This window comes from Odontesthes bonariensis, chromosome 20, assembly GCF_027942865.1.
Source record: "Odontesthes bonariensis isolate fOdoBon6 chromosome 20, fOdoBon6.hap1, whole genome shotgun sequence".
Taxonomy (NCBI): Eukaryota; Metazoa; Chordata; class Actinopteri; order Atheriniformes; family Atherinopsidae; genus Odontesthes; species Odontesthes bonariensis.
The window spans coordinates 31,454,158-31,477,675 of record NC_134525.1 but is presented as its reverse complement, the minus strand read 5'-3'; the positions used below and the strand labels follow the sequence as shown (position 1 = coordinate 31,477,675).

At 42.8% G+C, this 23,518-nt stretch overlaps 1 protein-coding gene across 1 annotated transcript in view; it reads left to right on the top strand.

Moving 5' to 3' along the window:
- Positions 1-12,332: 12,332 nt before the first annotated feature.
- The window catches only part of vstm2a (V-set and transmembrane domain containing 2A), a 147,683-nt gene continuing 136,497 nt past the window's right edge, over positions 12,333-23,518 (top strand). The window contains exons 1-2 of the mRNA XM_075452820.1: positions 12,333-12,718; positions 13,784-13,950. Coding sequence (XP_075308935.1) covers positions 12,640-12,718; positions 13,784-13,950 — 246 coding nt within the window. The 5' untranslated portion in view covers positions 12,333-12,639. The remainder of the gene's footprint in view (positions 12,719-13,783; positions 13,951-23,518) is intronic.

The window sequence follows — 23,518 nt, the reverse complement described above, 5'->3', positions numbered from 1 at the left end:
ATTGTAAGATATTTTCCTAACAGAGCACTTCGTTCCCAAACTGCAGGTTTACTTGAGGTTCCCAGAGTTTCTAAAAGTAGAATGGGAGGCAGAGCCTTCAGTTATCAGGCCCCTCTCTTGTGGAATAAGCTGCCAGTAAATGTCCAGGAAGCAGATACCCTTTCCACTTTTAAGACCAGGCTTAAAACTTTCCTTTTTGATAAAGCTTATAGTTAGGGATGGCTCAGGTGATCCTGAAACATCCCATAGTTAAGCTGCTATAGGCCTAGACTGCTGGGGGGCCTCATCTGTCACACCTTTCCTCACTCTACTCTCTTTATGTATATGTGATATTATTGTGGTCATTAACTCGTGTTTCCCTGTTCCAACAGATATCCTTTGAATGGTGTTACAGTGTTTGTTGTCCCCTCTTTCTGTCTTCTCAAACCCCAGCTGGTGGAGGCGGATGGCCACCCTTCCTGGTTCTGGTTCTGCCAGAGGTTTCTTCCTGTTAAAAGGGAGTCGTTTCTCTCCACAGTCGCCTCAGGCACGCTCAGGACGGGAGGTTGGCCCGAAAACAAAGTTTCAGTGCAATCTGTTGGTTTCCTTAGCTAGGAAATTGTTGGTGTTTTTAATTGGCTCTGTATGCATGAATTGGACTAATTTAAATTTAGTTAATTGGATTTCATTGGATTATGATTACAACGAATTGAACTCCAATTGGCTTGAATTGGACTGTATCATTGAAGTGCCTTGAGATGACATTTGTTGTAATTTGGCACTATATAAATACACTGAATTGTTGAATGAATCAAACTTTCAATCAACCATTCAACTGAAGGATGTAGTAAAAAGTAAAATATAGCAAACGTTGTAAATGAGTGCTGCAGTGGACTTCCTGGCTGTCGGCACTGCTAGAATCCACATGCCGGTGTGGGCTGTCTGCACCTGTGAGTCTCTTAGTCAGACCATACCTGTCCAAGCTCTCATCTCTGGGGAGGACAAATCTGTCTAATTTGTGAATCGAGGAGAAAGTCAAGTGGGACGTGCTTTTTCATTTATGCCACTCGTTAATGTTGTATTCAAGTAATGAATTAAAATAAGAGGGATGAAGGACACATGGCCATCACATTGGTTACCTATTTAAATGAAAACTTTCATGACTTAAAATTGTTTTGTAAGGAATTGCTGTTTTTGTAATAATGTAAACACATTTTGTTACTTTTATTAAAATACTTATTGAGAAATGTACACAATCACATTAGGTGGTTAACAACCAGCTATAATAATACCAATGGCGTGCTGGATTATCCTACATGCCACACACTTGTGCAGCAAATGTGAAGTGATAAGGTGATTCCACCAAACACCCACACCTAAACAGAGGCAGAGATATCTCTGAAAAACAGAAGGCAAGAAAAAAGCTTTAAGCCAAAAAACACAATGAATAATGTGTTCAACTTCACATTCACATGAATCTAGATTGAAAGGTGTGTGGGAAGTAAGATGGCGCCGGTGTGCGTACCCGGCCGCCTGCTGCTCCTACAGTGTTTGTATTTTTGGTGTTCATACCCCTTAGAATTACACAGATCAGAGGTCTGTTTCACAAAGCAGGTTTAGTGAAAACTCTGAGTTTATTAACCCTGAAATTAGGGAAACTCCTTTTTTTTTTTTGTTTTCCGTTTCACAAAGGAAGATAACTCAAACCCGAGAAAGAGAGGTAACTTAAGCTCTCGGTCAGTTACCGTAGTAACAGACTCTATGAACCTAACCTGTCTAACCTTATCGACTCTAATCGTCACAACCCCTGTGTGCTATTTGAAACAATTGAATCTTTTCTTAACCCCCCACAGCCTGGGTGCACAGAGGTATCCCCCGAAATTTGCAATAGCTTCCTGCACTTTTTCATGGACAAGGTTACTACTGCAAGGGCTCTCATCTCCACTCCTGCATCTGACCCCTCTGACCCCTCTGACCCCGTTCCTTGCTCGGCTGTGTTTGACTTGTTTGAGCCTGTGTCTCTGAAGGCCTTAGAGCAGGGGTTCCCAAACCTTTCCATGCCAAGGCCCCCCAAACAGTATTAGCTTCTGGCCCCCTTTGCAAACCACAGACAATGCTACAAAATTCTTACATTAATTCTTAAAATACTTCTCGTCTGCTTTAATACAATACTACCACACATTTTAGTTGATAAGTTGGTAAGAAATTTTAAGTTGAATAATGGTTTAGTGGGGTGGATTCTGGACTTTTTAACTAATAGAACCCAACAGGTGAAGGTAAATGGGGTACTTTCTAACAAAATGACATCCTCCACAGGATCACCCCAGGGATGCGTTTTGTCTCCTCTGCTATACATTCTGTATACTGATGACTGCCGAAGCCAGTATGCAAACAGACACATCCTGAAATTTGCAGATGATTCAATCATTCTTAGCCTTCTCCATGGAAACGAAATAGATCATGGTCCCATTTTAGATGATTTTATGGCCTGGTGCGACAGTTCGCACCTTCACCTGAATGTCACAAAAACTAAAGACATGGTCATTGACTTCAGGCGCAACCCCCTCCCTGCCCTGACCACTACTATCAAGGGGCAGGCTGTGGGAGTGGTAGACTCTTACAAGTACCTCGGTAGTTGGATTGACAACAAACTGAATTTTAACATCAACACAGAACACATTTGTAAAAAAAGCCAACAACCTCTGTTTTATCTACGCAAGCTAGCCAAATTCAATGTGGAGAAGACCATGATGATGCTTTTTTATAGGTCCTACATTGAGTCAGTCTTATCTTTTTCTATATCCTGTTCGTTCAACAACCTCAGCGTGAAAGCCAAAAACTCCCTCGCCAAAATTGTGAAGGTCAGTGGCAAAATTATAGGTGCCCAGCAAAGCAGTCTCACTGACCTGTACAAGAAAGCCACCCTGAGGAAGGCTGAGTCTATTTTATCAGTCAGTGCCCACCCCCTCCACTCTGATTTTCAGCTACTTCCATCTGGCTCACGCTTTAGGTTCCCCTCTGTAAAAACCAACAGATTTAAGTATTCATTTGTCCCCAGTGCCATCTCCCTTTTAAATTCACATCCTCATTGATCACTTGACCTGATCCCTGGTGTTGTCTATGGCATTTTATGGTGTGATGATGCTTCTTATTCTATTTATTTATTTATGATGTTTTTATCTTATTTTATACCATATTTATGGTCCTTTTAACCTTTTACTGACCAAATGCACTTTATGTTTGTCCTGTGTTATCTGTTGTTGTTCTCTGTGCTTATGTTGTCTTGCTGCACATTCAATCGCCCCTTTTGGGGACAATAAAGTGGAAAGTTGAAGTTGAAACATTATTAACCCTGGCAATCATCTTTTCAAAGGCAGCAGTCTCTGTCATGAGTTTAAACCACTCCACAAGCTCTGGTTTATGTGAGCTCTTCCAATTGCGAAGTATGAGTCGAGCCACAACTATAAAACCATCCATCCATCCATCCATTATCTTCCGCTTGTCCAGGGATCAGGTCGCGGGGGCAGCAGCTTAAGCAGAGAAACCCAGACGTCCCTGTCCCCGGCCACTTCCTCCAGCTCTTCTGGGGGGACCCCGAGGCGTTCCCAGGCCAGCCGACAGACATAGTCTCTCCAACGTGTCCTGGGTCTTCCAGCTTTAATGGAGCCTGTAATGATGCAGAATCTTACATAAATTCCTTCAATGAACATTGTGAAGCTGTGTTGAACATGGTGGCCCCTATAAAGCCAAAAGTGATTTCTTTGAAAAAATCACAGCCATGGTTAAACAATGAAATTGCTTCTTTTAGGAGGGTTTGTCGGAGGGTGGAGCGTCTATGGAGATCCACAAAACTGGAGGTGCACAGACTACATTTAAAAGACCTTATCATGTCTCTAAATATTATGATAAAACAGGCTCGATCTGCCTACTTTGCCAAACTTGTCAATTCACATAAAAGGAATCCCAAGGTTGTTTTTGACACTATTAAAAAAATTGTGTCACCTTCTACTCCTCTGGTGCCAGTTTCAACAATTGGGAACTAACCAATTTTTGAAGCACTTTGTGGATAAAGTGGAGGAGATCAGGGCAAATGTGTTGCCTTTCAAAGGGACCATAACTTATGTACGTTCTAGTCCTTTCTCATGGTCTGTGTTCTCTTTTGTATCAATAGAGGAGGTTATGGGGTTGTTGAAAAGGATGAAACCCTCTTCTTGTCCTTTTGATGGCATGCCTACATCCTTGCTTTATAATGTTATCGATCTTGTCCCATCTAAGTCCCATCTTAAAAAAGCCAAACTTGGATCCGGCTGAGCCTCAAAATTATAGGCCCATCTCTAAACTGCCCTTTGTTTCCAAAGTTGTGGAGAAGGTGGTGGCGGAACAGCTAACTGCATTTTTAAACAAAAATGATTTGTTTGATAAATTTCAATCTGGCTTTCGTAAGAGTCACTCCACTGAGACTGCCCTTCTTAAAGTCTCTAGTGACATAAGGATGGCAGCTGACCGTGGGCAGAACTCAGTTTTAATTCTTCTTGACTTATCATCAGCATTTGATACTGTAGATCATGAACTGTTGCTACAGAGAATGAACTGTGACTTTGGAATTGCTGCGACAGTCCTGAAGTGGTTGTCCTCATATTTGTCAAATAGGACTTTTTCTATTTGTGTAAACAATATAATGTCTGATGTTTCTACTTTAAAGTATGGTGTCCCTCAAGGATCAATTCTTGGTCCCATTTTGTTTTTGCTGTACATCAGCCCTCTTGGCAAAGTCATTAGTCATTTTAAAAATGTCTCCTATTATTTTTATGCAGATGACATTCAATTGTATTTTTCTTTTAAGGAGTCAGAGTTGCACAAACTGTCTGAGCTATTGGATTGTCTCTCAAGCATAAATAACTGGCTCACTGAAAACTGCCTCCAGTTAAATAGTAAAAAGACTGAGACTCTGATTATTGCTCCAGAGCAAAAAATTCCCCTGGTCCTGAACAAGGCTTTGAACCGGTTCAAGGAACGAAAACGAAAACCGGGAACTTTTTGTATTTTACAGGGAACAGAAACAAAACTGGAAACGTTATTAACGGTTAATACCGGTTTTATTTCGTTCCTCAAAGTTTTCGTTGCCTGATTAACTAAAAAAAAAAAAAAAGTAATTATTTTCCTGCGCACGTTACCATGACGGCTGAGGTTCACTTCCTGTGTGACATCAGACATTCGCTGACTGAACGGAGAGAGAGCGGTGGATTATCAAGTCTCCACATCTTAAATAAGAGGTAAATTACGATCCATCGTTAATTTAAACACTCATTTCAAGCACAATATCGATAGTTATATCATATATTATATTATTTGTTGACTCCACGTTAATGATGGACTAGCGAATATTTGGCTAAATGGCGTCAACACTGTTTACCTAATGCATAGATAACACACGGATTATCTTTCTCATTTGTGGTGCCTTTTCTGTTTGTGTAAATGGGAAGACATGCTGAGAATCCAAATCGCCAACATTTTTCCTTTGACCCAGCAACAAACAAATCGAAGTGCAACGTTGAGGGATGTGGAGCCAAAATAGCGGGCAACCATGGGGGGAACTTGCAGAGGCACATCCAAAGGCGTCACCCGGACCTGTTCAACAATTCTACTGATAGGCCTACCACACAAAAAAGACCTGGCCCAAGGCAAAGTACTTTAGATGAGGTTGCTGTTAAGAAGCCAAAATTGCTCCATGTGCCCATTACATCGGAGGCCCTCGTAGATGCGTGTTTGGAGCTTGTCACAGTGAACGGCAGACCATTTTCCTTCATGGAAGACACTGGCTTTAGAAAAATAATTGACCCACTACAACAAGCAATTGGAAATGGTTTCGCAATTAATTCAGCCAACATTCGTGAGAGGGTCACAACACTCGCTGACAGCGAAAGGAGAAAACTGACAGATGAGCTTAGTGGCAGGCTTATCCTGCTGAAAATCGACGGTGCCACTTGCAGGGATCGCTCTGTTTTGGGGATCAACGTGCAATATGCAGAAGGAGAAAACATTGTGTTACGGACGTTGGCTGTTCGAGAACTGTGCGAAAGACATACGGCCTTCTACATATCTTCTGTGGTACAGGAGGTGTTGGAAGAGTACAAAATCAGTCTGAAGCAGGTGAGAGAGTAGAGAGAGAGTGTACCTTATTGAAACTGTGCAGCGCACCTGCAGCGCATGTCTATCTGTCATTAAGCATTCTCATTAAGCATTCTTATTCTTAGGTGTACTCGATCACTGCGGACAATGGTGCCAACATGCAAAAGACAGTGCGACTATTGTCCGACCTGCAAGCGACAGGCAATGATGATGATGAGGAGACTGATGCAGACACAGAGGCTGACGGCACGGGAAGAGAACCTGATGTTGAAATTGATTCTGTTGTCGTGCAGGGGCAGATTTTGCGGAGTGTGCGTTGTTCAGCACACACTTTACAGCTAGCAGTAGATGATGCATTGAAAGAGAAGGGGGTGTCTAACATCATTGGCAAAGCACGCCGTGTTGCTAAAAAGTTGCGCACTCCAAATGTTGTGGCCGTTATCAAAAGAATGGGCCACAAGAGGGCCATAGTTGACTGCCCAACGCGCTGGCATTCCACGCACGATATGCTAGAACGACTTTGCGAGCTCAGATCGTTTTGTGATGACATGTCGCCTACCGTTAATGAGCTGCATTTAAGTGCACCCGAGTGGCAGGCCATTTCAAATGTAGTCAATGTGTTGAAACCTGCAAAAATTATAACGAAATGCATCCAATCAGAACAGCTTACCGCAGGTGACTTTTACGGCCAGTGGCTGAAGTGTGTGTTAGATACCAATAAAATTGACAGCCCCTTTGCCAAACGACTGGTCCAGTGCATGAAATCACATCAACATACACTGTTTGAAAATGACGCATTTGTGGCCACTTTATTTGTTGACCCCAGATATAGGCTATTTTTGACAGATAATCAGGCTGAGATGGCGAAATTACACCTGTGCCGCACTTGGGACATGATCCAAAACCTGTCCGCCGCCCCCAACACAGACAGCGTAGCTGAGTGTTCATCATCTGAAGATGATGACGAAATTGAGAAGCTGCTGGTGGCTAAAGAAAGAGAAACCACTGTCATACAAAAGGGCCAAGTCCCCATTGCATCGTTGTTAGACGCCTTTAGCAGAGAAGCGCGTTTAAAGCGCACCGAGAACGTTCTTCGTTATTGGGCATCCATGGCCGCTTCAAATGCAGATATGCATAAACTCGCAATGTCCGTCATAGCGCTCCCCGTGACCCGAGTCAGCGTGGAGCGCGCATTTTCATCTTTGAAGTTCATTCTTTCTCCGCTTAGGTCGTCCCTGAATGACAAAATTGTGGAGGATATTCTTTTCATCCGCTTGAATAAACAGTTTGGAATGTAGGCTGACCCATTTGCACTTCCGTCTTCCTAATGTCAGTGACAAATTGTTTTTTGTTGTTTAAAAACGCCAGGTTGGTATATAGCCATGTTTTTGAGTTTTTGCGAACATTTTGTTAAATGTGAGCCACTGTTGTTAGTTGTTACATAGTAGGCTATGTTTGTTGATAAACAAGGCCCAACCCTGATGATACAGGCCTAATTGAAAGTAGGCCTAAGCAAAACAAAACAAAAGACTTGTTACGGTATGAGTACTGGATGCCTTTCCCCCCTACAGTTGGATTTTGTTGTTGCCTGAGTGGCATAACCACGTTTCTTAATGTCGTTACGTTTGTGTATAAATTTTCTCTTTTAACAATAAACAACGCATTTGAAATAATGGTTGTCCTATTTAATTATTATTATAATAATAATTATTATTATTTAATAATGGCTATAATATTATTACATTTGGTTTAAGCCGTGCATCCTAGATTAACTTTGTTGTCGGCAATGCGCAGCTGATATTTTAATATTGTCTTTATGGGTTGCATACGGCGGCCATGAATAGGCTATCCTACCACGCAAACGTTCTTCTCTGGAAGACATTAAGCAACACCATGTTTCCATGGCTTCATGGTCGAAACGCAGTTTGGGTGTTTCAGGCTCACTTATTGTACACGGAATGTGTTGATTAACTATGTTTGGTTATGGAATAATACTCTGAAAACATTTGTGTGTGTATGCATAGCCTATGTGTTTGAATGGTTCGACTAGTGATTTTGTGCTCATCGCATTGTTGTAGTGCCATGTCCGCGTGCGTCTCGGGGAAGTCAACGCAGTTCAAAAGACATCGCATCGTCTTTTTTCGCACTGGAGCCACTCATCCTCTGCGCTCAGGGACCTCCCGCTTGACAAATTAAGCACTGCGTAATAGTATGCGTAATATGGCTCCATGAGTATGCGCTCACGTGCTATGGTGTGTTCTGCATCTCTGGGCACTGTGTCACTTTTTGTTTTGCAGCGGTTGCATTTGTTCTCTGTTAAAAGTTAAAACAAATGGTTAATGTAGCCTATTATTTTGGACTTAATACATTTGAAAAAAAGGAACACCTGTATTTCCATGGGAACACCTAGAATATGTTGTCTGGCTACGCTACTGGTTTAAGCTGGATGAGAAAGGTATGACATAATTCTATAGCATTAAACAGCTGACAGGAACGAAATTAACCGTTCCGGGAACAATATTTTTTTGTTCTAACCGTTTCGGGAACGTCAATTTATTGGTGGAACTCATAACCGTAAACGATATAATTCCGTTTCTGTTCGGAACGAACCGATTGGAAAAAATATTCGGTTCAAAGCCCTGGTCCTGAACGACCTCGGTTCTCTGGGCTCGTCCGTTCAGTCGAGCATCAGGAATCTTGGTGTCTGGTTTGGGCAGTCTTTGTCTCTTGACTGCCATTCTAGACACTTAGTAAAAAACTGCTTTTATCATTTAAGAAATATTGCAAAGTTAAGGCCAATCCTGTCCAACTCTGACCTGGAAATTGTGATTCACGCTTTTATCTCTTCACGTTTGGATTATTGCAATTCTCTTTTTATTTGTTTTAACAAATCTGTTTTAAATCGTCTTCAAATGGTCCAAAATGCAGCAGCTCGACTTTTAACAGGATCAAGCAGACGGACTCATATTACGCAGATTTTATCTTCCTTGCATTGGCTGCCGATCAAATTTCGTATAGATTTTAAAATTTTAGTGTTGACTTTTAGAGCCCTTCATGGGCAGACCCCCAGCTATGTCTCTGATCTGCTGTGTCCCTACAGCTCCGGCCGCTCCCTTCGGTCCTCAGGCCAGAACCTCCGCATGGTCCCAAGGACTTCCTTTAAAACCAGAGGAGACTTGTCTTTCCAGGCTTTTGCTCCAAAAGTATGGAACAAGCTGCCTGTGTCCCTTCGTGAGGCGTAGTCTGTGGATTCTTTTAAGAAGCAGCTGAAGACGTTCTTTTTTAGACAGGCTTTTAGTATATGTTTTTATTAGAATTGTGTGAAAAATCTGATTCGTGTTTTCAGTAGCTTTTATTGAGCACTTTTCCTCCGTGCCCAGAGTCATGCTGCAGAACAGTGGTGCTACAGAGGTTCCGAAAGGACAAACCAAAAACCTGCTCTGTAGTGGACCTTTATGCAAATATGCAATTATACAATCAAAGAAAAAAAGAGAAATCACATGTAACACAAATATATATTCCTTCCTAAGTACTCTACTGCCTTCCCATGGACTGACCACCTGCTGGGAGGAACACCATGGTTCGGGGCACTGTGAGCTGGATGGCAGGCGAAGCTGGAGCCCTGGTCGTACCCATTCCTGGTGGTTGTCTGGTGATTCGGGCATGTAATTAGGGCGCCTCCAGGTCGCATCCCTTTGGAGGTTTGCCGGGCATGTCCGGTTGGGAGGAACAGGAAAGACCCAGAACTCACCGGAGCGATTATGTCTCAGGATCCCCCAGGAGGAGCTGGACAGTGTCGCTTGGGAGAGGCATGTCAGGCTTTTCTTCCATGTTGGCCTAATCTTGGATAACTGGAAGATGATGGATGACAGGATGGATGGAACTTCTCTCCTGGGATATAGCTCCAGTCGTACTACTGAAGATGTTTCCACTCCTGTCCTGACTTGATTATCACCACTCTGGACTGGAAATTGTATAAAAGTGGATTGAGGGTTGTGTGAAACCCCACCCTTAAAACAAAAGATTGCTCTTTGGGATTCTGTCACGCAAAATCTTTTCTACAATGCTTTCATTTTTCTATTTCAGCTGTACATACATCTGCAATTACATACTTTTCTACTTTACTCCACCCTGTTTGTGGTTATGGTTCGGTGTTAAAAGTACCTTGTTAGAGTTAGAAAACTATACGCCGTCATGGACTACACAGTTTAAATTTCAGTGGTTGATGCTACCCAACACAAAAAAATAACTGCCAACCAAAGTTGTTCTATGCACCTCAAATGCAACAATGGCTGTATATTTAAAAATCCTGTAAAGTTGACAAACATTGAATATCTTGGGTTTATATGCCTACAAGAGTCAAAGTAAATGAAAGGCTCTCTGTGTTTTATTTTGTTTTCCGTTGCCTCTGAATTTTTCCTTGGTAAGGGTTGTAAATAATGGACTCACATGTAACTTTGATTCCCAAAGTCTGCTTTGAATAGCAGGGCCCAGCTAGATTGTTCTGCTGATTCAGCCCCACATGGACATGTTCAGCATGTCCATGTGGGGCCCGTAAGGTTTCAATTTGGGCTGGAGACAAGGGTCCAAAACGGGTTTGTCTGCAGTTTCCACGGTGGGCTAACCTGTGTTTGCCCATATGGGTTTCAAGTTGCTGTGTGACAGCCCAAATTTAAACCTCATGGGCCCCACGTGGACATGCTGGCTGGACACCTCTCGTCCAACAGACACTATTATGAAAGAAAAAGTACATTTTCCTGAAAGATAATTCCGATTGGTCTCAAAGAGGCAGCTTCTATTCTGACCCCAGCCATAGAGCAAGTAAATGACTGGCTTTTCAAATCATGTTTGCTTCTCAATTCCAAAAAAACGGTCTGTTTGATGTTCTCAAAGCAATCAAAAGAAATAAAAAGTTCCGGAGTATTCTTGAAAGGAGAAGAATTACAACTTGTCACATAATTCAAGTACCTCGGCGTGATACTTGATTCCACTTTGACCTTCAAAAATCATATTAAAAAACTGGCCAATACTGTAAAATTTAACCTTAAATATTTTAAACAAATCAGGTCTTTTTTAAGACTTGGTGCTGCCAGAATGTTTCTCCATTCAATGATTTTATCTCACATTGAATACTGCATCACAAGTATCACTGTACAAAAAATCTCTTCAAGTTTTTGACCGAAAACCCAATTCTTTTCATGCATGTAATGTTTTAAACAAGTACAATCTTTTAAATTTTGAAACTTTTATTAATTTTAAGTATGTATGCTTCATTTATAAGGCGCTACATGGACTAGCTCCACCTCCAGTGTTTACCTTGTTCAAACCTAGGAATTCAAGTGGCCTGAGAACAAGGGCCTCCTCCAGAGGAGACTGTGAGGTCCCCCAGAGGAAAACAACTTTTGGACAGAACACTCTCTCTGTGAGGGCCACGAACATCAGGAACAGTCTTCCTCTGCACATACGGCAGAGCCCCACACTGATCAGCTTTAGAGCTCAGCTCAAACTATGGCTGAAAGCAAACCAGTCATGTGACCATTAGACTCTAAACATTCCCTGTGATGCTTCTATTGTATATTATATTTTCTTTCTTATGTATTTTCTTTCTTGTGTATTTGCCTGCCTAGGGACTACGGATGAAAACTGGCTTTGTAGCTATACTCCGGCATATTTACATTTGTTTTTATACTGATGTTCATTAATGTGCATTGTCCCTATTCAAATAAATTAAAAAAAAATCAAATTAAAAAATCCAATAAGAGAAAATACTAAAAGTGGCACAATCTGTGCCCATTGAGGGAAAAGTGTTCTCACTGTGCCCAGAATGATACTCCAGTGTGTTCTCCGCTGGCTTAATGACTCAGGACATGCTGTGCATTTGGCAGATTGCTGGTCACCTTCATCCCCTCTTTCTGACGGTACAACATAGTTTTATAACCTTTTTACCTCATGAGCGCCGAGGAGTCGGAGACACCCTCATTATAGAAGTTTATTCTATCCAAGAGCCTGAAGTACAAATAACAAACAAGACACGATTTCTAACTATTTCTAAATGAATCCCCCTCTGCTCTAAAATGTGCAGCACTGCCTTTTATCAATTTTTTTATTTTACTTATTGGTTTGCACATCAAACCAAGCGGTCAATATGAGAGTAAAGGGCCGGATAAGGAGCACGCTCGCACATGTGGGGGAGTGTGTGAATGCCACTGTGATCCGTTGGACTGACGTCTCTCCGCTAGCGCAGAAGAAGACCAACCGGGTTATTTCTCAGACTTCGGTACAGCCAAGCAGTCGACAGTCGCTCTCACAGAGAGAAGGAGAAAAAACATTGAACAACTTCACCAACGATCAGCTGTAGTTTTCCAGCATGTTTATCCTTCGGAAATCACCGTTCAGGCACCCTCGCCACGCGCGTGCTTGATTTTGCTGGTGTGCAGGCTTTGCTCTCTTTTTCCTTTTTTCTTTTGGAGGGGAAAGATCCGTCTTTTTTCAGCCTTCGTCTCATGTGAAAACAACCCCATCTGTATTGGAATGATGTGGACCTCTCAGGATACCGTTGGATTTATTTTCTTTGTCGGATTTTGTGTTCAGTTCGGATTCTCCTTTGAAGGTAAGAACAACATATTGCTACCAAACAGTCGGTGTGGATGTGGTCGTTTCGGGGTTCGCTGCCCTGCGCACCGGGAGCTGGGAGCTCAGAGAAAGTGTTAAAAGTGCGCAGCCTTTCTATAAATGCACGGGAAGCTGTTTGGAGAAATGTTTTATATTAAGGGAATTGTAATTGACTGAAAAATTAGAAACAATCACACGATTAAATGTCACGAAAGGTTGCGTTTCAACACAAGCGATGGAAAACATAAGCAACTGGTGATTGTTTGGAATTTCATAAGCCGCTGGAGACAGCGGGCAGCGGTTTGTCTTCTGTTCCTCTCGCGCTTCTTTACAGCAACGGAACATGTTGCTTGGTAAAGAAAGAGTCTTCTTCTCCAGGATGGCCTGGAGGGAGAGTGAGCGATCCGCCGGAGGTTTCAGCACCGCGGAAAGCAGCTGCGTGCCGCTGTCCGCGGTCCTGAAAGCAACGCTCCACTCTGCCCGTCCGGATTACTGCTGAGATCTCCACTTTCAAACACATCGCTGCTAAAAGAATTCCGTTGCACAAAGAGCCTGGACGGGACGGCTTTTTCTTTGAAAAGATAAAGTAGATCACGGTTAGGTGTGAAAGTTTAGTGTCATTTGTCTATGTCACCTGCACTGTTCTGAAGGATGACCCCCCCCTATCAAAATCCAATTTGTCTTTGATGAGCCTGCTCTGACTCTGGTTCAGTCCAGTTTATCATAAGTAGGCTCAACAGAAAAAGAGAGGCTGAACAGGAGAGCGAGGAAATGTCTATAAAAATCTCTGTTCGAGCCTGCGCACGACGGAGGTTCTGAATAATTTAGCTGTACTGTGCTGGTGCGTTTTTCCCGATGAAGTCGCGTCATTATCTGTAACTGGGGGTAGGTGAGGGCTTGGTGGGGTGAACATCTCACTCAACTGGTAAAATACCGCACTTTCTAAACTGCCTCATACATTTGGGATTTCTTTGCTTGGAGAAATCCTACAAACTATGCCCTCAGTATTATAACCCATCCCCCTCCTCCCCGTCTCCTCCTTCCACTCATTCCTCATCTGCAGGTCGCTTCACGGATCTGCCCTCCAACATGACGGTGAAAGAGGGACAGAACATAGAAATGGCGTGTGCTTTCCAGAGCAGAACCGCCTCTGTGTATTTGGAGATCCAGTGGTGGTTCGTTAGAGCGCCGGAGCCCACTGACAGCGTGGAGGACATTGATGATCAAGAGGTACAAGACACCCCTACCCCCACCCCCATGCTCTGTTTTAAGCACAGCCACTAAAATGAGGAAATGGGCATTCAATATGTATCCGCACTATTACGGACACGCGCCAAATGTCATCAGCCTGTGCAGCGGGCAGTGACGGCAACTCACACCCCAACTTTTAGAATGAGCTCCTCAACTTGTAATGTCCTTCAGATATTTGTTGTGTAAAATATTATATATATATATATATATATATATATATATATATATATATATATTTATATTTATATATTGATGGATCGATTGGATAATTTGCAATGAGCAAAAACATTTTTTGAAAAAAAAAATTCAAAGAATTCATTTAAGAAATGTGAAATATATCATTTTTTTTAAAAAAAAGAAAAGAAGAAGAGCATTTCTGGTATTAATTACATGGTAAATGAGCCTGATTATTCATAAATGGGTAAAAGTGGCAGAGTCAGTGGAGCCAGAACACATCAAACATATTCTTACATATTACCACCTCATTGAACACATAAAGTTTGCCCGGCTTTGTGTTGCTGCTGCATTACTGCTGGTTCTGACACCTCCACTTTTCCCAGAATAATGATGGGCTACTTTGTGGGTGAGCGTGGCTGGATGTGTTTACTGTATTCGAATGGATGAAAATGACTCAGTTACTTATTGTGTGGCAGGTAGCTTCATCTCATAATTTTGAGAGGCTGTGATTTTGTCATGGCAGACATCAAACAGAGGTTTTTCTAATTCAGACACAAAGAGGAGCGCTGTGTATGTGTGTGTGTGTGGGTAAAGATTGACATCCATGTGGCTTTAATTATTGTTCCATTGTTGCCTAGCTCTCATAGCGGCATCAGTTGGGCTTTGATGTGAGTTTGATCCCACGTGACTCTTGGATGTTGGGCTAAAGTGGCCTTTTGATGCAAACATCGCATTGTTAGCCTTATTTCTTATCAGGGGAGGCTGTTTGAAACGAAAGCTGCCGTGTGTATTTTTCCTGCACAGAGTCAAGAATCTGAAAAAAGCTGCTTGGGAAAACCAGCGAACCTCCTGGAAATGTAGAGGAAACACGACCCGTGTCTTAGAATGTAAATTTGTACGCGAATATAGGCTGATTACATGAAAAGTGTAGACTTTTTCAATCTCTTTGAGGATGTCATGAAAAGATTCAAGACAGCAGCTCTTCCCTACATTAGTGCAGAGGGTAGAAAGTACGAGTTGGGTTGTTGGGTGCATTTAATCACGATCAAACTTTGCACAATGATGTGGATATAAAAGAAAGTACTTTCTAATGCAGCTTCTGATAATGATGATAATAATATGACATTTAAATGTGATGTGGAGTCTTTATTGTGAAGCAAAGAATTAAAGATGGTGATTTCTGCATCTTGAAGGAATTCATCTTCCAGTCTGCCCAAGCAACACCTGAACCTGTACTGTACTTTGGGAAAAAACAAAAGCTGCCAGATGCCTCATAGGACCTTCTCACCAGGTCTCCATGCATGAAACACGCGGGGGAAGTTTTCTCTCTGAATGATGCAGCCGAGCAGAATTTACAGAGCAGAGAATACAGTGGTCTGATCATTCCTTAACCACCTCCACCTGCCACATGCAGAAGTTTGACTTCTTCAGTGTTCACTGACTGATCATTGAAGGCTTTATTTACTTCCTTTCATCAGGAAGTTCTTCAGGAAGTTAAAATGTTCTCTTTGACAAACTTATTTAAAAACCTGGTTTTATGGAACTAAGGGAATGTCTCGTAAATCTGCCCGCTGATCAGCTGCTCCTCTTGCCATATGAAGATCCCCAGCCATGCCACATGTCTTCATGTGTCCTTGTTTAAGACACTGAACACCCTCACTGTCCCTGATGTGCTCACCAGTGTGTCACGATGGTGAAAAGATTTCTCTGCATAAAAAGTGCAGATATATAACAGGTATCAGTGCTTGTGTGAGTAAAGAGCTTTATGTGTGGGCTGTTTACTGTTTCGGCAAGGTGGGAGTACATCTATGTGGCTTTGTTTAAATGCATATGTGTGTTGAGTGAATGAGAGGGATGTATTAAGTGTTACTTAATATAAATGAGCAATACTTCCATTCCCCATATCACTTCTAACATGAGAGAGCTCTGAACTGCATCCATTATTACTCTGTAAAATGGGCCAAATACTCAGAAACCACCTTATTCCACTCTGTGTGCTTTTTTATTGTTCCACCTTGTTCCACAGAATTCTGCATCTCCAAAATGATGGCTTAAAGAACAGCAAAGATCTAAGCAGGGACAATGTTCATTTGCACGTTCACTTTGTGCCCCATGAGTCACTATCAGTGGATGCATAGGTGGACACAGACATCAATTCGTAACAATTTATTTAATGATTTGAACTAGATTTAAAGCAGCTTCATCAGTTCACCAGAGCTCACAGAGCTCTTCTTATCTGACTTTATATGGTACATACAGCACAGTCTCTGTTAACTAGCAAATAGGCCAAATGAAGCAGAACTGTTGTAGACATTACTGTATGCATATTACCTCAAAATGTATTCATTCATTCACATGATGAGCTGTAATGGGCTTTAAACTGCAAGCTTCAAATAGACTGTATGGGTTTTACAAAACTGTGAAGACCAATTTTAATCATTCTCACAAAAAATCAAATCAATGGAATAAAATGTTAAGATTTGGTGAGGTGTACAGTTGGAAGGAATTAAGATATGGGCAAGGCCAAGCTATTTGTGGGGAAACTTTGGAGGTTTATTTAAAGGAAACCATGTTGACTGTCAGATGAAAATGTTTCCTTAAGACTCTACAGAGGATCTCTAAAAGTCTTATAAGTCCACCCTGGACACGAATCAGGAAGAGGATGGAGGTAAACATCAATCCAAAATCCCGCTGTTTGGCTTCAGCTTCCCTAACAAGTGGTAAATGATTCTCCGAGCAGATTAGAAATGACATGCTATCACCTCATAATTATGCACAAACACAGACAGATAGAAACAATCACACCGCCATGACAAAGGGCTGCTGATGGGATTGGCTTCTCTTGTGATGTTGTTGATTCAAGTCAGAGTAAAGACACGCAGAGAGGAGGGGAATGATGGCGGAGCATGAGTGTGCCGAACATTTGCTTTTACAGAACATGTGCAGAGTGCTGGAAAGGCATGCGCATCAAACTGCAGCAACAGGGTAACGCAGCGTTGCTGAGTATCATCCTCAAAGGCCAAAGTGTTCCTGTCTGAGCAGAGGAAGAAAGTCCTTTCATACATATTCATCTGAACTGACATGAGGATATGAGCATTTAATAAGCAGGAAGCAGTTAGTTTAAAGGCTTATAAACCATTTTAAAATGAGGAACAGCCAAAATAATTTAGGTTTGGCTCTGAATACAAAGCTCCACTCCACCAACAATGCTCCATTCACTGACAGTTTTCAGCCATCTTGCTTTCAGCAGTTATCTGATATTATCTCTGCTAACCGTTTTTAGTTTGTACCACCTTGGAGTAAAGTCTTCTTGAAATTCTGTTTGTTTCTCTTTTTTTCCTTTTCATTGACTAAATATGTCCTGATCACTGATGCCTCAAATAGCTCGTTTGTCCAGCGGAGCAGAGAGGTGTTTGGGTCGCTGGTGAGGCATACAACACAGGACTCTGACATCAGACCCAGTGACATGAGCATCGCTCATCATTCTGAACAGACACTTCCATTTAATCCGGTCCGGTCCTGTTTGAATAAGATTAGACTCTCTCTTTGTGAACAGCCTTAATGAAGTTCTCAAAACACTTAAGCGGGCGGGTAAGATCTTTTAAACAGTTCAATAAATGAATCGCTTTCTTCCAAAATGATGTTGGAAGGAAATGTTGATTAAAACTCTCTGGTCCTTTCAGTGACTCGCAGTCCTGTTTCTGAGATGGTCAGAGTCCATTATCATTCACTGGATAACAGACCTGATGTCGCAGTCAAGGGAACATGCATAGAATTGTGTAGTTTGTGTAGTTCCTTATCTATGTGGTTTCATGACCAAAAGCGTGTGTCCACACAAAGGCAGAAATGTGCGTATGTATTCTTTCTACCAGATTCATAAAGCCTCCTACATATGGCTCCCTTTAATAAATCTCAGTTATCATGAAACTATGCACAATATTAACTTCCCCTTCCTTCCTTAGCATTATTGGAGGTAAACTATCTGTTAATCAGTTTATTGATTGTAAAAATAGTGTTTGACTCACAAATAAACAGACATGTCAGTGAAGGTGACAGCAAAGAAAAAGTACATTTATGTACCAAATGTTGAAAACAAAACTCAACTAAGTGAATGACACAGCAAAAAGTAAAGGCATTTTTATTCGTTTTCTTTTTTTCATGGCTTAAGTTCTGGGTTAGAAAAACAATTCGAAACAAAAGGCATGTACATATAGACTACAGAGCTGCGAGCCCTGCTTTATCTTTCAGCAATGAGCAGGTGTCCTGTATGACATACAGCCGGTGTGGAGATGATTAGGAGGAAGGCATGGATGCACAGATGGATCACCTTATGTCGGCGGTTTTCTTAAACAGCTGTTGAAAGCACAAATCAGTAAATATAAATGGCACGTTATAATTTTGTGCCACAAAATAAGAATGATTTCTAAATACTTATCCTCTTCTTAAAGTCTCAACAGCAGTGTCTTCCAACAATGACAGAGCAGCAATCCTAATGCATGACTGTTCTGCACGGCTTCATTCATCTACAGCAACTACATTTAAAGAGTACATTATCGAACAATCCATCCATCCATCTGCCGCTTCTCCGGGGGTCGGGTCGTGGGGGCAGCAGCTTGAGCAGAGAAACCCAGACGCCCCTGTCCCCGGCCACTTCCTCCAGCTCCTCCGGGGGGACCCCGAGGCGTTCCCAGGCCAGCCGAGAGACTCAAGCTGGATTTACAGCTGATGCGTGGCTCACGGCGGTGGCGGACCGTGACGTCAAAATGACGTTTCAGGCCTGGCGGACGCCATGAAAAGACGCCGCAGCGCGTTATCACCAGTTGAATTTTGTAACTTGGCTGCGCTGAGAACAACAAACCGGATGGACCGATGTGAGACCAGGCTCAGTGAGGAGGTGCGTTTGTACAGACAGCTGTACGACACTGCAGGGAAACGGCACAGGGAGCACGTAAACTCCCAAAACTGGTGCACAGAGATGGGCAGAACTTTGGGGAAAGAGGGAGAGTTCTGTAAGAATGTGTGGAAGAAGCTACGGGACAGATACCTGAAGGCAAAGAAGAGGGCAGAGACTCCAAGTGGTGATGCCGGGGGCTTCAAACCTTCACCTCTACTGACTGAATTGTCTTGGCTCACGAACTTGGTGAAACACAGAAACACACGAAGCATTTCATCTCCCAGATACTGCAGCAGCATCATTGATGACAGTGTTCCTGCTCTTGACAGAGGCATTGTTTTCTTCTCCACTTTCGTGGTTGTAGAGTAGCGGTAACCTTCACGTAGCAGCGCCACCTCTGTGACGGAGAAGATTGCACTATATATAGCCGGCACGAAATCATGACGTCATCAACAGCGCTCACGCTAGCAGACGCGGCAACCATGCTAGAGACATAGTCTCTCCAACGTGTCCTGGGTCTTCCCCGGGGCCTCCTCCCAGTGGGACGGGCCCGGAACACCTCACCGGGGAGGCGTCCAGGAGGCATTCTCACCAGATGCCCGAGCCACCTCATCTGACTCCTCTGGATGCGGAGGAGCAGCGGTTCTACTCCGAGCCCCTCCCGGATGACCGAGCTTCTCACCCTATCTCTAAGGGAGAGCCCAGACACCCTGCAGAGGAAACTCATTTCGGCCGCTTGTATTCGCGATCTCGTTCTTTCGGTCACTACCCACAGCTCGTGACCATAGGTGAGGGGAGGAACATAGATTGGCCGGTAAATCGAGAGCTTGGCCTTCTGGCTCAGCTCCTTCTTCACCACGACGGGCCGGTGCAGAGCCCACATCACTGCAGACGCCGCAGCGATCCGTCTGTCAATCTCCTGCTCCATTCGTCCCTCACTCGTGAACAAGACCCCGAGGTTCTTGAACTCCTCCACTTGGGGAAGGATCTCATTCCCCACCCGGAGAGAGCATTCCACCCTTTTCCGGCCAAAGACCATGGTCTCAGACTTGGAGGTGCTGATTCTCATCCCAGCCGCTTCACACTCGGCTGCGAACCGCTCCAGTGAGAGCTGAAGGTTCAAGATCAAGTTGACTTTATTAGTGCCCGTAGATTTGTTCTGCAGAAAATAGGAGAAGGCATCTCACACACCTTATTAACGGACATTAATTTGACAGAGGACAGATCCTGAGGACAGATCCAGAGGACAGGTCCAGAGGACAGAATCCAGAGGACAGAATCCAGAGGACAGATCCAGAGGACAGGTCCAGAGGACAGATCCAGAGGACAGGTCCAGAGGACAGGTCCAGAGGACAGGTCCAGACAGTACAAAGTGAGACACGGCAGGTTCTCACAGTGCTCACTGAACAGGATAAAAGTCGATATTGCCCACAAGGCAAGGAACAATAAATAAAGGTTAAAACCAGGGTCAGGGTTTCTGATAAATTGAATTAAGTAAATAAATAAATTGTAAAATAGATCTCAGAAGTAAAGTACGTTAGGTTTTATTCAAAAGAGAGACAGCAGCAGTTGTTCCTACAGCGTGTGGTCCTGCGTCCTGTCGGCAGCAGCTGGAACTCACTGGCTCAGGGACGGGGGGGTACAGCGACTCCAAGCCCAGCTGTGGAGGACCACGTCCTCAGACAGAGCAGCCGCTGGCGTCCCTTCCTGCTCACAGCTTTGCACTTCTCTTTAAAGTTCAGGGTCGAGTCAATGATTGTCCCCAGATATTTACAGGACTGCACTTGTTCAATGACTTGTCCCTTGATCCGAACAGGTTCAGGTGTTTTGGTATTCTTCCTAAAATCAGTAGCCATGTCTTTGGTCTTTGTGAAATTAAGATGGTGAGAGTCTTCACACCTTGACAAAGTTGTCAACAACAGGGCCGTGGTCGTTTTAATTTCCCTGCAGCAGGATAACAGTTACAGAGTCATCTGCATACTTTAAAATAAAATACACATATTAGTGTATAAAATGAATAACAAAGGTGAGAGCACGCACCCTTGTGGTGAGCCTGTGGAAGAGCACTCTTTTTCAGATAAAAACCCATTAACTCTGACCCTCTGTGTCCCATTTGTTAAGAAGTTTAAAATCCAGCCCGCAAGATTTGTACTCAAGTTCAAATGTTCTAAAAGCCTCTGTGTTAAAACATTCGGCTGGACTGTGTTAAAAGCAGAGGAAAAAAAAAAATCGATGAATAAAAGCCAGATTCCTTCAAGATGTTTAAAAATAAAATTAAGAAGGGTGAGTGTGGCATCCTCCACTCCCCCTTTTGGGCCTATAGGCAAATTGCAATTGGTCAAATCCACTCTCTGTATTTTTCAAAATTTTTTCAAAGATTTTCATAATGATTGAAGTCAAGGCCACCCGTCTAAAATCATTCAGTGTTGTGCGGCGACGGGATTTAGGGACCGGGACGACCACGGCGTCCTTCCAAATCCTGGGGACCTGCTGCGCTTCTAAGGATCTATTAAAAATCTTGTGGAAAACCAGACTCAATTCTTCTGCACAGGTTTTAAGTAACCGACCACAGATGTTATCTGGTCCATGACTTTTGTTAAGCTTTGTGCAGAAAAAAACTCTTTCAACATCCTCCTGTGACAGAGAAGTTCTGACTGTCACGCAGTTCAAGCTGAAGTGTTTGTATTTCATGCTAAAATCAAACATATCAAAACGATTGTAAAAACAATTAAGAGCATTAGCAAAGTCAGTAATTGAGCTGAAGCCATTTAAAGTGACATTAATGCTTTCTCTTGTGTTCTGGAGGCTGGTGATGGTCTTCATACTGGACCAGGCTGAACCAAGGCTGTTAGAAGCCATTTTGTTCTCCATTTTGCTTTTATAGCTCTGTTTTGCCTTTAAGATCTCTACTTTAAGTTCTCTATTAGCTGTGTGTAGATCTGATGCTTCTCCTTGTTTAAACACGAGCTTCTTTTTCATTATAAAGGATTTATTTATCCATGGCTTTTTATTGGGATATATTTTGAATAATCATGTCTCTGCAGAAAGCTGAATATGAACAGACCACATCAGCTCGTTCATCCACGTCCTCACATGATTCCTCAAACATTTCCCCGTCCGTACAATCAAAGCATCCCTGCAGTGAGTTGTCCAGACTTTCACCTCCCTGGTTTGGATTTTCTCCCTCTTTAGAACAGTCTTATAGGTGGGGGGAGGATACACACAGTTATGGTCTGCCGAGCCCAAAGAGGGAAGAGGAAGTGATTTAAAAGAATTTTTAATAGACCCATAACACAGATCCAAAGTCTTGCCACATCTGGTTGGACAGGAGACATATTGGAAAAGGTTTGTAAGGGTCTTTACCAGGGAAACATGATTAAAATCACCCAATATGAAATTTAGGGCCTCTGGTGATATAGTCTGCAGTCTCCGGGCAACATGCAAAGTGAATATTTCACCAAAGGGAGGAAACACTACCAACATGCAATAACTATGAATGAATGTCGCGTTTTCGATCTGCTCCGGACTAACATTGGTGAATCTGAACCCAGCAACGTTAGCAACGTTAGCATGTCCTCGGCTAAACTAAACAAAGCTAATCGACCGGTTTGTTGTCCTTTTTCTCCAAATGAGAATCGATAAGGGAACCGATAAAGAACCGGATCGTTAAGCAGAATTGAAAATGGAATGGGAATCGTAAAAATCTTAGACCCTTCTGAGGGTCTAGAGCTGGTCCACTGATCCACGGCCAGGACGAAAACCACACTGCACCTCCTGGATCCGAGAACTATCCAACAGATCCTCCTCTCCAGTACACCTGAATAGACCTTACCAGGGAGGCTGAGGAGTGTGATCCCCCTGTAGTTGGAGCACACCCTCCGGTCCCCCTTTTTGAAGAGGGGGACCCCCACCCCAATCTGCCAGTCCAGAGGCACTGCCCCCGATGTCCATGCGATGCTGCAGAGAACAATATACAATGCTATTATACAATGCAATATAATAAAATAATAATATTATAGAATTATATAATATTCTATGAACGTAACGCAATCAGGAATAAAAATGCGTCATTCCACCAGTGAAACTGTTTTGTTTTTGTGCAGATCTGTTGCCTTTTCGCCCATTTCCACTCCACCACATCAGGTTTGTGCTTTATAAATGTGTGTAGGAATGTGTGTGGTCAGGAATACCCGAGGTGCTCACATTTCCTGCATACATTGTTCCTAGTTTGATGTGTGTTGAAAAAGCATGACACATGTTTTTTTGTCTTAACAGTAAAAAATGTTTTTATCTTTATGTGTATCTCATCTTTACAATGCCCAAACTTGTTTTTTTGCTGTATTTCTGTTTTTGGATTATGTTTCCCTTTATATTTGAGCTTCCAATCTTGTGGACCTCATATTTATGGAAGTGAGAGCAGATACCATGAAAGCATGTCAGAATTATACAGGCCAGGGAAACATTTAAACCGAATCA